At 36.8% G+C, this 14,223-nt stretch overlaps 1 protein-coding gene across 12 annotated transcripts in view; it reads right to left on the reverse strand.

The window, feature by feature from the left end:
- The window catches only part of FRY (FRY microtubule binding protein), a 347,615-nt gene that overhangs the window by 154,789 nt on the left and 178,603 nt on the right, over positions 1-14,223 (reverse strand). For all 12 annotated transcript variants that reach the window (XM_035003581.1, XM_035003580.1, XM_035003582.1 and 9 more), the window contains 4 exons: positions 8,652-8,820; positions 5,678-5,770; positions 5,485-5,583; positions 3,738-3,839 (listed from right to left, as the gene is read on the reverse strand). In XM_035003581.1, the coding sequence (XP_034859472.1) occupies positions 3,738-3,839; positions 5,485-5,583; positions 5,678-5,770; positions 8,652-8,820 (463 nt within the window). The remainder of the gene's footprint in view (positions 1-3,737; positions 3,840-5,484; positions 5,584-5,677; positions 5,771-8,651; positions 8,821-14,223) is intronic.

A 14,223-nucleotide genomic window follows, 5' to 3' on the forward strand; every position in this document is an offset into this window, starting at 1 on the left:
GATATCTGTGAAAGCACAGGGCAAGCTCAGTGGAGCTTATGACACTGTTACGATGATCCATGACAAAGTATGTAACCCCCTATACTACTGGCTTGGCTCATAACAGATTTCCAATTACTGAGAGATATTGTTGTTATTAACTATATAGCAGACTCATTTTTTATCTTTTAAGGTTTCTTTTATGGTTTTGTTTTGTTTTTATAATCTGGACCTCTGGGATATTATATTCACTATCATAAAATTAAAAAAATTAAAAAATTGTTCCAATTATATCCATTTTGAAGGATGAGAAACTAGCACAGTTATTATGAATACTTAATAAATACTACATGTTAAAAGAACTATTAATAAATGGAGAGTCACAACAAAAACATAAGTACTATTAAATCAAGTTTCATAACAGTTCCTTTTTTTCAGAATTAGGTGTGTTATGGCAGACGTGAAGGGAATGTATCAATTTTTAATTGCTCAATATGTTCAGATTCTGACATTAAATCTACAGAAGAAAAAAGTATTGGTTACTACTAAGCAAGCGTTCTTGAAAGATGTCAGTGTTGTGGTAAGAAGGTGCCCATAAATTCCTCATCACTTCACAAGAGTATATTGCTAACATAAGGTTGACCTACTTAACTAAGTGTAAATAAAGACTTCAAGTTTGTGTTACCAAAGCAGCCTGCTTCCGACAGACTGACTCTGAAGATAAACCAGGGCACTGACATTAAAAGAGCATTGATCTGAGAGCTTGTTTACTTTGAAAGCAGCAGATTTTTCACGCTCAGTCACTTCTATTCTGCTCTATGTCACGCTGCCACCTTGATGACCCCCCTCTGCAGAACACATCAAAGATGGCTACCAAGTTCAACTTGTAGGGTTCAAACAATAGGTTCACTATACTTAAGCATGTATAGGGAAGTGGGACACAAGGAGGGCAAGGGTGCTAGAAGCAAAAAGGGGACAGGTAAACAGGGAGAAAAGTTGGTCTGCTGGTCATTATGAAATGATATGGTTGGCTCTACCTCTCATAAAATACTGACACTATTCAAGACAAAGTATACTTCTGAAGCCGTATTAGTTTTTCTTCATGGAGTATTTGTTAAGTTGGTTTGGAAGGTTTTCTGTATATTTATGACATTTTAAAATGGTCTCTCTTTTTTTTTTTAAAGATTTATTCATTTATTATTTTAGAGAGAGAGAGAGAGAACATGGAGGGAAGGGACAGAGGGAGAGGAAAGAGAAAATCCCAAGCAGACTCCCTGCTGAGTATGGAGCCCATGGTGGGGCCTTTTCCCATGACCCAAGTGGAAATCAATAGTTGGAAGCTTAACCGACTGAGCCACTCAGGCACATCTAAAATGGTCTTATTTAATCCCTGCTGGGTTTAGTTCTAAATATATGTGATACCATTTTATTCCAATTGTAACTCATCAAGGATCTTTTTATACCTTTTAGCCTTGGGGTGGTGAATTCCAACAATTTAGTACCCATAAAGAAAAATATCGTTGCCTTAACTTGGCCTAATAACTACCTCTTTCATGCTTCATGGGGTCCTGAACCTTTACAAATGGCACAAGAATCTCTCTACTCTCAGCTTTTATATCCCTCACTGTCTCTATCATGCATTTTGAAACTTTGTTACGTATCTGCCAATGAAATGCTAAACTCCTCCAGGACAGAGATTCTATTCTATATCTAGCTTTAATATAGTTCACTTCCCCTATGTTTCCCATTTCCAGCACCTTCCCTAGCACCTCACGCAGTGGGCACTTCATACCTACTGGGTGAACGGAATGGAATTCTGGAATTTGGTTCAGTCTCTACGCTATTGCCTCCATATACTCTTTCTGATCTCATCATGGCCATTCTCTTAGAAATCCTAGTGCTTGAAATGTTTGCATAGGGATACACCATCAGCTTGTAGTCCCACTTCCCTCTAGAGCCATTTCTAATCCTGTTATTAAGTCTTTTTGGTGGGTTTTGACTAAAGCACCAATATTTTAACTTTAAAGCAATTACATTCTAAAGTAAGATTATGCCACTATATTTCAAAAGCACCTACTTTAAACAAAAAATTTTGGTTTTTTGGCCACAACAATAAACTCTCATGCAAAGTATTATTTTAACTCTAACTAAAATTCATCACAAACATACTTAGCATAATATATATAGAAAAATGCACTGTGAACATTCTTAATTACTTCTTTGTTTTGAGCAAAATGACCATTTTCTACCTGTGTAAAATGTAAATAAACAAAAAATATTTTTAACTGGAACTAATAACTGAATAACTTAAAAGTGGACCAAACAACAACAAAATGACATTGGGCTCTGTGTTAGAGATGTATTACAGATGCATAAATCCCTAAGTAAAATATCGGAGAGTGCCTATTATATAATAGTTGATAACCCTGAAAAACTTTTTGTTTTTCAGAATACTTTTTAAAAGCTTAATTCTGTATCCACTGCTATTATATTTCACTGCCAATTTGAAGAAAATAAATGATTCTAATCTTGGATTTCACAATCCGTGCTTAAAACAGCTCTAATGCAGATTATGGTGTAATTATGGTAAATGCCAAAATAATGTAATTAATCTTAACCACTTCATTAAATTAAAGTGTCTTGTAACAAAAAAGACAAGGCAACATGTATAAGCACATACAGGATTGTATAATTAAGTATATTTCAAAAATTCTAAAGCAGCAAATATCAAACTCATAGAAGAACTTCAAGACACAACTGGAAACAACTAGAAAATATACACTGTTTGCACTTACGTTAGGGTTGGTTTTCATTTAGTTGTCTCTTATCAATAGGTCACTAAAACTTAAAATATGCTTAACCACTTAAAAGTTATACAGCCAATTTTAAAGCTAATCATTATAGTAGTTTTAACTGTAGGTCCCTCGGTTTTAGGAACAATGACTTCATTCCTCTAATCGAGCACCTTTCCTGCCTACCCACCACAATACTTGTTCAGTTAGTGCCTAGGGCTGATGGACTGCCATGTGGCTTGAATAGAACACTTTCAAATAATCACAAATCACAATAACAGGTAATAAGTATTCTCTGTGACTGGGGCCAATCTCTCCACAGAAAGGAACTTTTCCCCTCAAATATTTTCCTAGACTGGCGGGGGCAGAGGAAGGATGCAGGAAGTATATAGGTGAGCTTCTGAAATCAATTCACATGGTTCTGCCAGTGAAGTGCGGCCTCCCCTTTTTTAAAATCAGTTAGATAAAATGCAATAATTAATGCATATACAAGGGTATTTAATTCTACCCCCAAAATGATCCTTACTAGAAAAGATTTATTTCCCCAATTTGGGAGTGATTTCTCTTATCCTTGGTCATCTTCTAAAACCGACTATATTTGGGGTGCCTGACTATATTTGGTCAGTTAGGTGTCTGACTCTTGGTTTTGGCTCAGGTCACGACCTCAGGGTAGTGAGATCAAGCCCCCTTTTGGGAGTCTACCTGAGATTCTCTTTCCCCCTCTCCCTCTGCCCCTCCACTGGCTTGCATTCTAAATAAATAAATAAATAAATAAATAAATAAAGTCTTATATAAAATTGACTATATTTAATAAGGAGAATTCTCATTAATATATTTTTTTCATTATCCCAATAGTATAGGATAATCCCCCCGCAAACTTTAGGAATCACTTGCAGAAGCACATGTAACCGTCTCGGATGCCTATCTAGTGTATAAAAGATTTTTTTTGAACTGAGAAATACTAACTTTAAGGTTGGATAAGCAGTTGTTGAGGAAAATGTGCCACCTGTTCAGGAACAGCTGCTTCTGACTGACGCAGAGAAGGCAGGTCACCAGGGGGTACAAGGCCTGAGGAGAAAGAAGGTGAGGTCACAAGATGATTTGTATTTCAACAAACCAGGTAACACACGTTCTCTGGAATCGCTACCTAGCCATCTCCCTCTGTGGGCCAGAATAAACAGGACGCTTTATAACACAAGGCTCAACGGGGGCCATGCAGAGGTAGGCATTTCTCAAACGCCTTCTGACGATGATGGGGGTGGAATTATCTAGAATTATGAAGTGTATGATAAGTTTCATGTATAGTAAGTGGAAATCTGATTCACTGATTTAGTATTCACTTACGAATTTTAAAAACAAACTCATTATCTTAGATCACTCTCAATCCTCAGAGAGAAAGCAGGAAGGCATACTAATTTTAAAAATGTTATTTTTGCTCATAAACATCTACTAGCTTGTCCTTGTCTAAGAGGTAGGTGTATATATTTTCTTTTGCATGCAATCTTCCTGTAATTAAGGAAGATTCCTAAAAGAAATGTTATTGCATTGGTAAACTCCACCAAGACAAATTTAACCACAGGAGGAATTTGCTTACGAGTGAATAAACAGAGGTGCTACTGTGCTTTTCCTGCCTAACTGGGCTGGTTTCCTACAGCAACTGGAGAAGATAGAAAAGCTAATGAGCAGCCACCCAAAAAATTTATATGCAGAACCCATCACCATTCTGCTGAACCAGATATACACCTTGAGGGCACCCAAAGAATTAAGGCTAGTGAAGATTTAACAAAAATATAACAGGCTCATCCATTAAGTTGAATTAGCAAAAAACAATTGCCACAACGAGATTCAGTGCTTCACAGACCATTAACTTCATTTTTTTATTCACTTGGTTTTAAACTGAGTTTGAACTACGCTACCATTCTAATTCCAGCCAGTAATCTAAAAAAAAAAAAAAAAAATACTAGTGATTAGTCACAATGACCACTGAAGTAGACAATGAGGACATCTGTCACCACTGCCAGCAAAGCAACTCTGAACATTACTTTGAAGACCGGCATAAATCATGCCAGTAAACCAGCTCCCTAAGTAACCTGCTTCCTCCATACTGTCACAATTATAGCCCATATGCCACGTGTTGATTCATAAACCAGTCTTTTTTTTTTTTTTTTTTTTACTACTGAGGGCAAAAGGTCATGGTAATTCAAAAGATTTTTCTGTGCCACTGCTCTTCAGCTCAAACGCTTTCCCAATTACTGTTTCCTCAGCCTTCAGAGAAGCTTTCCTATGGGCAACTGTCTCTCTCCCAACTCCCTTTGCTGCCTCCTTCCATTTTGATTTTGAATATCAGGATAGGAACGAACCAGTGAAGACCTCTGAAGATTGAAAAAGATAAACTGTTATTATAAACTTTGACTTTTAGATTGGAAAAAATACTCAAAACAAAAATCAAGGTAAGCCAGTCTTGAAAATAAACAACAGAATCTTAGGACAAGAAGGGTCATCTGAGGTGACACCATCTAATCCCCTTATATTATTGTGATCCAGTTATGGTCAACGTTAAGTGCAAGCTCCAAATTTGGAAATGCTCCCTCTTTTGGGGGCAGCTGTAGGTAATGCTCCTATCTGGGGGACCCTTATGACTCTCAAATAGATTTCAGCCTAAGGATTTTAGCCTCTGCAGTTTTGCGTTTTGGATTTTCTCAGAGTTACTAACCAACGAATGCTTCTTTCGAGAAGAAAGTTCCAGCGTGGTATCATATAGGCTTTCAACAAAGTTTCTAAGGCAGGGAACATTTACTTCATTTTTAACAGCCTAAAATAGAGATGCATGTTAATATCATATTAATGAAATTGGTGATTCTCTAATCCAATTTGAAGAAATTCTTAAAAATAAAAACGTAACTCACGGCAGCAACTGGGACAAGAATTTCAACAAAAAGCCCAGCCAAGGCATGCTTGATATCTTTGTCTTTGACCTCGAGGAAATAATGTGCACATTCCTAGGAAGCAGAAAAAAGCATAAAGGAGGGAGAACAGATTGAAATGTGCACATAAAATGTACTTAAACAAATGTAAGGAAACAGCTTTTAATTCAATCATATACACTAACATAGCATATTCCTTAATCCATTAAAGAAAATAACTGGATTCTAGCATTAATACTTAAGTTCAAAATGGCCTCAATGATATTTTGCAAGACTGGTTTTCTCACCCTCCCACTTCTCTCAAATCACTATGCTGAAAGGACAAAGCATCTACAACCAGGAAGCAGTTACTCATCCACTCACTTAATTGGTTGCTTCATTCATTCAGACATTCATTGCTGACAAATTTCTCTTGACCACCTACTGTGCGTGGGGCCCTGGGTCCTTGATTAACCCACAAACACAGGTCCCCAGAGAAGGTAAACATGTGAAGAGAGGCAGAAGATATTAAACTTATTTTGGGCCCTGTGACAGCCCCAGGCACAGAGCTGTTTACTTCTTAGCTCTGACATTTTAGGTGTGTTTATTATTCAGAAAGTTTCATAAGCAAGTTTGGAATGCTGCCCTCCCCCACCCCAGGCAAGAAACTTTTAGAATAGTTCCTCAAGCAAGGACGTCTTTGCCTGTGGACTACTATCTATGAAAGGGTATTTTTGGTGGCCCAGAGAATCATTTATTGGGGAAGCTGGCCTGTTGAGAATTCCACCAGCCCCTTTCTCCTTCCTGGCCTTTTTGGTAGTAACTCTTCGTTAGGTATTGTTTTCATGGAAGGGTCCCAGGCTACAGGGATTTGTGATGATATGTTAATATCTATATTAGCTATTATACTTATTTTCAGTCAACATTGGGACCACTACCAACAAAAGTTACCACAATCTCTAGTCTATTGACTCTATACTAAGACATCAGTCCAAGAAAGGTATTGCCAACATGGAGTCATTGAAATGGTTTCCCCAATGCAGAATGGCTCTTCATGACTCCTGGAATTGGGGCCCTTTTCCTACATTATTTTGTATATGTGTGTAAATAGTCTTTTGAGTCATCATTCAAATGCATAGATACATGAATTATTCATATGAGAGAGGGATAAAAAGTGTTAACAGTTACTAAGTGCTTACCACGTGCCAACAATCCTCTGAGCCACCTTCTAAGGTTAGCACCATTATGACTGTTTTGCACAAAGGTAAGTGAGGCGGGGAGGGGTTAAGGGTGACTTGCCCAAGGTCACAGTTGGTAAGTGCTGAAGTTTGAATTTAAACCCAAGAAGCTTGATACATGGCCTATATTCTTTTTTTTTTAAAATAGTTTCATGGAGATATAGTTCACACGATATGCAATTCACCCACTTAAAGTGTACAATTCTATGGCTTTTAGTATATTCACAATTGTACATTTTTTAATGATTATTTATTTATTTCACAGAGATTGAAAGATTGACAGAGAGAAAGAGAGAGGAGAGAGAAAGAGGGCAAGCAAGGGGAGCGGCAGGCAGAGGGAGAGGGAGAAGCAGGCTCCAGGTTGAGCAGGGAGCCCGATGTAGGGCTCGATCCCAGGACGCTGGGATCATGACCTGAGCTGAGGGCAGACGCTTAACTGGCTGAGCCACCCAGCACCCCCACGATTGTATTTATCACCACAATTAAATTTAGAACCTTTTCATTATCCTCCAGAGAAACTTTGTGCTCTTTAGCAGTCATTTCCAACCTCTCTATCCACACTCCCTTCCTCTAAACCCTAAGCAACCACCAATCTACTTTCTGTCTCCATGAATTTGCCTATTCTGGACATTTCATATAAATAGAATCATGTAATATGCGGCCTTTTGTGTCTGACTTCTCTTATTTAGCATTATATTTTCAAGGTACATCCATGTTGTAGCATGTATCAGATCTTCATTCCTTTTTATGGCCAAATAATATTCCCTTATGTGGATATACCACATTTTGTTTATCTATTCATCAGTTGATGAACACTTGGGCCGTATTCACTTTTTTGTTATTATGAATAATGCTGTTATGAACATTTGCATTCAAGTTTTTGTGTGAATGTATATTTTCACTTCTCTTGGATATATCCCTAGAAAAACGTGGAATTGCTGGATTACATAGCAATTCTAGATTTAACCACTGAGGAACTGTCAAACTGTTTTCCAAAGTTGTTATGCCATTTTATATTCCCACCAGCAGTGTAAGAGGGTTCCAATTTCTCTACATCCTTACCCACACTTGCTATTATCTGTCTTTTTGATCATAGCCATTTTAGTGGGTATGAACTAGTACAGCCTATATGCCTAATCCCTCTATCTAAGCTCTTCATTGACAAAGACCCTCACTAAACCTAGTTCACAGCAGTATTAAAGAAAGTTTTATAAATTCTAATAGAGCCACATGTTCTGCAAAATCCACATTAGCAACAATTCTTTTGTTAGTACATAATGAGAAACACTTTGTAATTGACACCTAAACCATATGTATGGTTTGGTTGATTTTTAAAAAACTGATTCTCTTTTATAGTAGGAATAGAAAGTTTTCTGCATTATTTAAAGTTCTGATGCCTATGAATGTTAACATAGCCATCTCAATGCTATCAATTATAAAAAGCAAAAAAATCAGCGATCAACATGTAGCTGATGAGTCAGAAAGAGAAAAAAGCCAACCAATAAGACATTCCACTATACACCCTACTTCAAAGGTGATAGGAAAGTTTAAAAGTGAAATTATCTGGCTGCAACTCTATTATTTGGTTGCAAAGCACGTTATGCATTACTGAGGAAAAAGTAGGACTTTTCTCCACATTGTCAAGTGAATGGGCTTTCACATTCCAAGTCAGTCATTCTGATGAAGTGAGCTGTTCAGCTTGATAGCCCTTTGGTTCTCCTGCCCAAGATATTACTTACCTGCATAAACTGAAGAGAAGCCTCGAAGTCCTCCACTGGATACATCTTAATTCGAAAGAACTTCATCCCCATTATCAAGCTGATAATGCTCTGAACAACATACGGGCTCTGCTCTTTGTGCCGTAATTCCTTGAGTTCTGCCATAAATTTCTTCTTTACAGCAGGGAATCTAAGAAGAGAACATGAGTGGTTTATCAAATAATGGGTATGAAAGTGACTATAATGGAGGCCTCCAGCATCTAGGAGTGACAGGGCACAGTGACAGGAGTCCTTTGAATCAGTTGAAGTACATGGCTGTCATTTTGTAAGGATTTCCTATTGGGGATTTGGTAAAGAGTACAATCTTCTCCTTTCTTCTCTTATTCTATAAGATGCTCAGCATTTCCTTCAGTCAGGGAGAAGATTCAGGGTTATTCAGACCCTCTCAAAATGGCCTCGCTGTTAAACTGAGCATGACAAAAAGCTCCATTTCCTCAGGCTGGGCAATTTCCAACATATTTGCAGACCCCAAGGGCCTAAAGTATGTCTAATTGTAAGTATCTGAGCTATAGCACAGGCCTGCTATCTCTGACAATGACAGCAAATCATGCAAAGAAATCGTCCTAACACATTTCCAGAGTTTTCTTTTTTTTTTTTTTAAGATTTTATTTATTTATTTGAGAAAGAGAATGAGAGAGAGAGAGCACATGAGAGGGGGGAGGGTCAGAGGGAGAAGCAGACTCCCTGCCGAGCAGGGAGCCGGATGCGGGACTCGATCCCGGGACTCCAGGATCATGACCTGAGCCAAAGGCAGTCGCTTAACCAACTGAGCCACCCAGGCGCCCTCATTTCCAGAGTTTTCTATTGTTGTTTCTTTTATACTTTTAGGTTAATAATCATTGAAAAAAATACTTTTAGGTTGTAAGAAAATCCAATGATGAAAAAATTTAAATCAAATCTAAAAGATGAATAAGCTTTTTCTACACGCACGAGATGTTACAACTGAAAAGACACAGTCTGCAAGGAACTTAAGGCGTCTGTATTGCCTAACAGTAAAATATTAATAACTAATAGTATTAATTACTACAACGTTATCATATAGGATTATAAAAAAGAATAGATCCTAAGAGGTTGGAAAATAGTAGCAGATCTGCAAAGTACCCAAGGTAGAGAAACATATACATAAAAGTTATCCCAACTATTTCTGAAATGGCTGGTTAAAAGAAAAAGGAAAGCATTCTAAAATTCATTGTGTTTTGCTTCCTGAGATGATTAGCCTGAGGTTCTAGAGATGTGAAAAGGTCATTTAGGAGCAAGGCATGATTAAAGAGGGCTATTATGATCATAAAAGTTAAAGGCCAACTAACAGAATCCTGGTAGGTTGAAACGACTCTTGACAGCTCAAGGTAGAAACCTGAGGACAAATAAAGTAGGCGGTAAACATGAAGCTATTGTTTCACCAGAAGGCAGTACAAGAGGGCCATGATTGGTAAATTGGTGTCAGAGACGTGGCGACAGCTGGTCCTTTTCTCGTTCTTGGCCCCCGTGCAGGAGGGTACGTGGTGCTCGTTTGGGAATAATTGGTTAAAACTATATTTTTCTAAACCAATTTACAGATTTTTCTTCTTGTCTGCTACATATATTTCACAATAAAAGAGGTTTTTAAGAAGGCAATAGAAAAGAAAATATAAAATCCAAATTCCAGTGTCATCTTAAACTACTTCTTATAGAGCAGGAAATAATGTGATGCTGAGGACGGAGCCGATGACAGCCATAAGCAGACATCCAGCACCTACGATATGCCAAGCAAAGTTCAGCGAACCCTGCATTTTATCGTCACGATCATGTAATCCTCACAACTTGAGCAGAGTACTGTTATCATACCCTTTTTACAGAAAAGGAACTTGAGGCTGAGACTTCTTAATCTGATAAAGTCGCACAGCTGGTAGGTGGCAGAGCCAGAATTTCAAGCCAAATGTCTGGCTCTAGAGTCCCTATGCTTAATCTCTGTGCCATGTTTTGTCTGGACCAGTGGTTCTCAAAGTCCCCCAGATCAGCAGCAGCAGCCCTGCTTGGGAACTTGTGCAAAACACTCCTCATCGGCCCACACCACACCTACCGAATAAGAAACGCTGGGGCTGAGTTCCAGGACTCTTGTTTAACAAGCCCCTGTGCTCAAGGTTATGAAGCACCAGTCTGGACTAGGAATAACGATAAGGTATATCTGTAAGGTGGTTTATATTTTCTGCACATTATACTCTTACGTTTTTACCTTCGCAACAATCCACTGAGTCAGGCAGTGAACGCATTTCCATTTTACAAATGAAGAAACCGATGTGGAAGATCAACATGACAAAGAAGACTCAAACCCAGGTCTTCTGACACAAATTCCAGGAATTTCCACTGTACCCCAGCTGCCTTACATTGTCATGAACTACGAAATACAGTCACTGCCTTAAGAACAGTGTACAGTTTCGGAAGATAAAGCAATGTAGAATTGACCATGAACCATGCAAATAATAATAAAAAATAAGATTATAATCATTAATTTATAAATAATCATTATAATCATTATTTATAAAATTAATTATTATGATTAACTATTATTTATATTATTGAATATTATTTATAAGATTAATTATTACATAATATATAGTAATAATATAATAACATAATTTAATAATAATATAATAATTATTATTTGTGAGGTGTGTTGGCTAGTGCCCAACCCTTTGCTGGGATCTCGCTGATCCTTCCGGGAGATGGAATGGTCAGGCCAGATCATTTTCTCATATTTCACATTGCCTTTTATGAGAATAATACACTTAAAGAGGCTCCAGGGCATAGGAGAATGAAAGGGCTCTTTGCAGCTGGATAATTAGTGGAGATTTCTGGGGATTTGAGTTGGGGCAAAGGCTGAGTCTTTAGGCAGAGATGATAAAGGGTGGGAGGCAGAGATGGTGTGCCAAGCAATGGGAATGACACTTTTAATCAAGATTATAAAAATTTATCAATTCTCAACTGGATTTTTAAAAATTATATTTTTATTCAAGTTATTCCCAAACACTAAAAAAAACTTACCAAGGATTTTAATTTTGAAATGTGAAAGCTTAAAAGGAAAAAGTAATCTTACAGGTTAGAGTTATATTGTCTTAAAGACTGTATGATACTTAGGAAAGTTTGTTTTCTATCCCTAATCCATGACTAAAACAAGGAACAGTAGGAGAGGGCAGGTTACTTGTATAACTTACTAGTTCAACATTCTCACGAGTGGGTGGCTGACAGTCTATTTATTTTTCATGGAAGAATCAATATGGCTATCTTTTACTTTTAAAAGTCCCAGATGACATAAACATACTATTTTAGCATTAAAAAAAAAATCCCCAAATCTACTTGCACTTAAAATCTATTTTTCCATAAAATAATTTTAGGGAAAAATTAATTCATTTTCAGTGACTGTGCCTTTAGTGTTTTGTGCTGTCTTTAGTAAATACAGTAACTAAATGATTGCTCAGTCTTTGGTATACTAGAACATCCTTATAAAAATAAACTGCTTTGAAATGTTGAGTACATATTATAAAAGTGAGAGTTTAAGAATATATACATTATGATTATACCACATAAAGACAAAGTAATTTTGAAATCTATGTATCTTAGAGGCCATTATCACTATTTAAATAAATATACCAGATTTGAACCAAAAAAAATTTACCTTAAAAAAAGTCAAACTTAACTGACTTTCAAAACATCTACACTTTGGGTGAACATCACTAAATAGCAAAATCTTTTTCCCTTAATGATAGGAATTAAGTGCATTATCATTGGTAAGATCAAAAATAGTGATTTTGCTAAAACTTAAAGACTAATACTAAGCATTAATAACTAAAGTCATAATGAAGAAAATATTTCATATGCATTACCACTGGGAGCTAGATGTAAAGTCTAAAATTAGAAATGTTATATTACTCAACTTTAGCACCCTGTACTAGATAAGCATACATCCTTTTTTCCCCCCTGAGAAAAAAGGAAACAGTACTTTTTTAAGGCAATGACAAGTAATGTTTCTGGCATACTCACAGAAAGGAAGCAATGTGATAATTTGGATTATGACACCAGTTTAAGATTGTACTATCTATTAATAAAGGTTATCTATACATTGACTGGTTGAGAATGTATCATTATGATCACTATACACTACTGTAGTTACTATAAGAAGCCACTGACCAAGGGGTTCTCTTATGAATGGAAAGTATTGGAGCATTGTCCAAATTGAGACATTTCATATACCCGACTATTGCCGAATTGGGACAAATACTGACATCATGGAAATTAAAACAAGCCATGGTTGGCAAGAAAACACTGGCTTGGTGGATCATATAAATCTGACCTAATATGGAAATTCCTATAACCTTAGAATGTGGCTTAGTTATGACATTGTTTTTCAGTTCATTCACAACCAACTCAAAATCACTATTGCTAAGGAAGCTCATTCTACAGTAACCAATATTGTTATGCATAGTTCACAAAAACTAAGAAAAACACAAAAAGCCATTTTTGGCAAATTAAATTTTCCAAATGATAGTATAAGAGAATTGGGCTGGGATAACTACAGAAGGAATTACACAGGAATATGTTGAGATTTTCAGGGTTTGACACAAATGAGCCAAATACATATCAATAACTCATTTTTCTGATCTTTTCTAGGAATGGGGTTGATACATGTGAATCAACTTGCTAGGTAATTAAAGCTTCTCCCTTCAAAATGCCAATACTTTTTATCATTCAATTGCAATAAAAAGAGATGTATTGGGCTTTTTTTTCTTGATAACTCATGAACCACAATTATGACAATGGGCTGCAATAAAAGTCAGTATATAATCTCATGCAAAATGGCCCAGATAACACTATTGTTTAGTTCTTATGTATGCTTTGGCTACTTTTTCTTTCCTCTCTGTTGCTGCTAGTCTTTGAGCTTGATATTTCTCACTGGCATCAGTGTATCTACCTCTATCCCATCTAACACTGATACTTTATGTGTTAGAAAAAATATACAGTTGAGATGAATAGATAAACCAGGTTTAATAAGTCACACCGAAGAATTCTGGGGGTCTGTTTCCTGAGTTCTTGTCTCTGTTTTCACTAGGTAAGGTTGCTGAGTAAGTACTTTTTTACAAAATTTTGTTTTTTTTATAAACTGGGCATTTCCATGCTATTAAATTAGGAAGTTCCATCTCTTGGAGATAAAAATCTCCTTCTGAGGATTGCATTTCACAAGCATCAGGGCATCACTGTTGCTTTATTAAGCTCACCTCTTGGCCTAGATTCATATTTTGTCTCTGGCTCATTTTGCTTAACCTTGGCATTCAGGATTTTGCCTGATTTGCCTCAGAGTTGAATAAGATGAAGATGGGTGAATAAGGTGTGACATCACTTTTGGAAGAAGTATATTATTGCTAATAGTCTAACACCACTTTGTTCTAGCCTGCTAAGTAGTGTTATGGGGCCAGATAAATTTAGCAATGAGAATTTTCCTCTGACTTGTTTCCATGACAGTCTGGGACATTTTTAGCTCAGTTGAATTAAGTAAGGTCTA

The sequence above is a fragment of the Mirounga leonina genome, unplaced genomic scaffold (assembly GCF_011800145.1).
Source record: "Mirounga leonina isolate KUSES-001 unplaced genomic scaffold, KU_Mleo_1.0 Mir_127, whole genome shotgun sequence".
NCBI lineage: Eukaryota > Metazoa > Chordata > Mammalia > Carnivora > Phocidae > Mirounga > Mirounga leonina.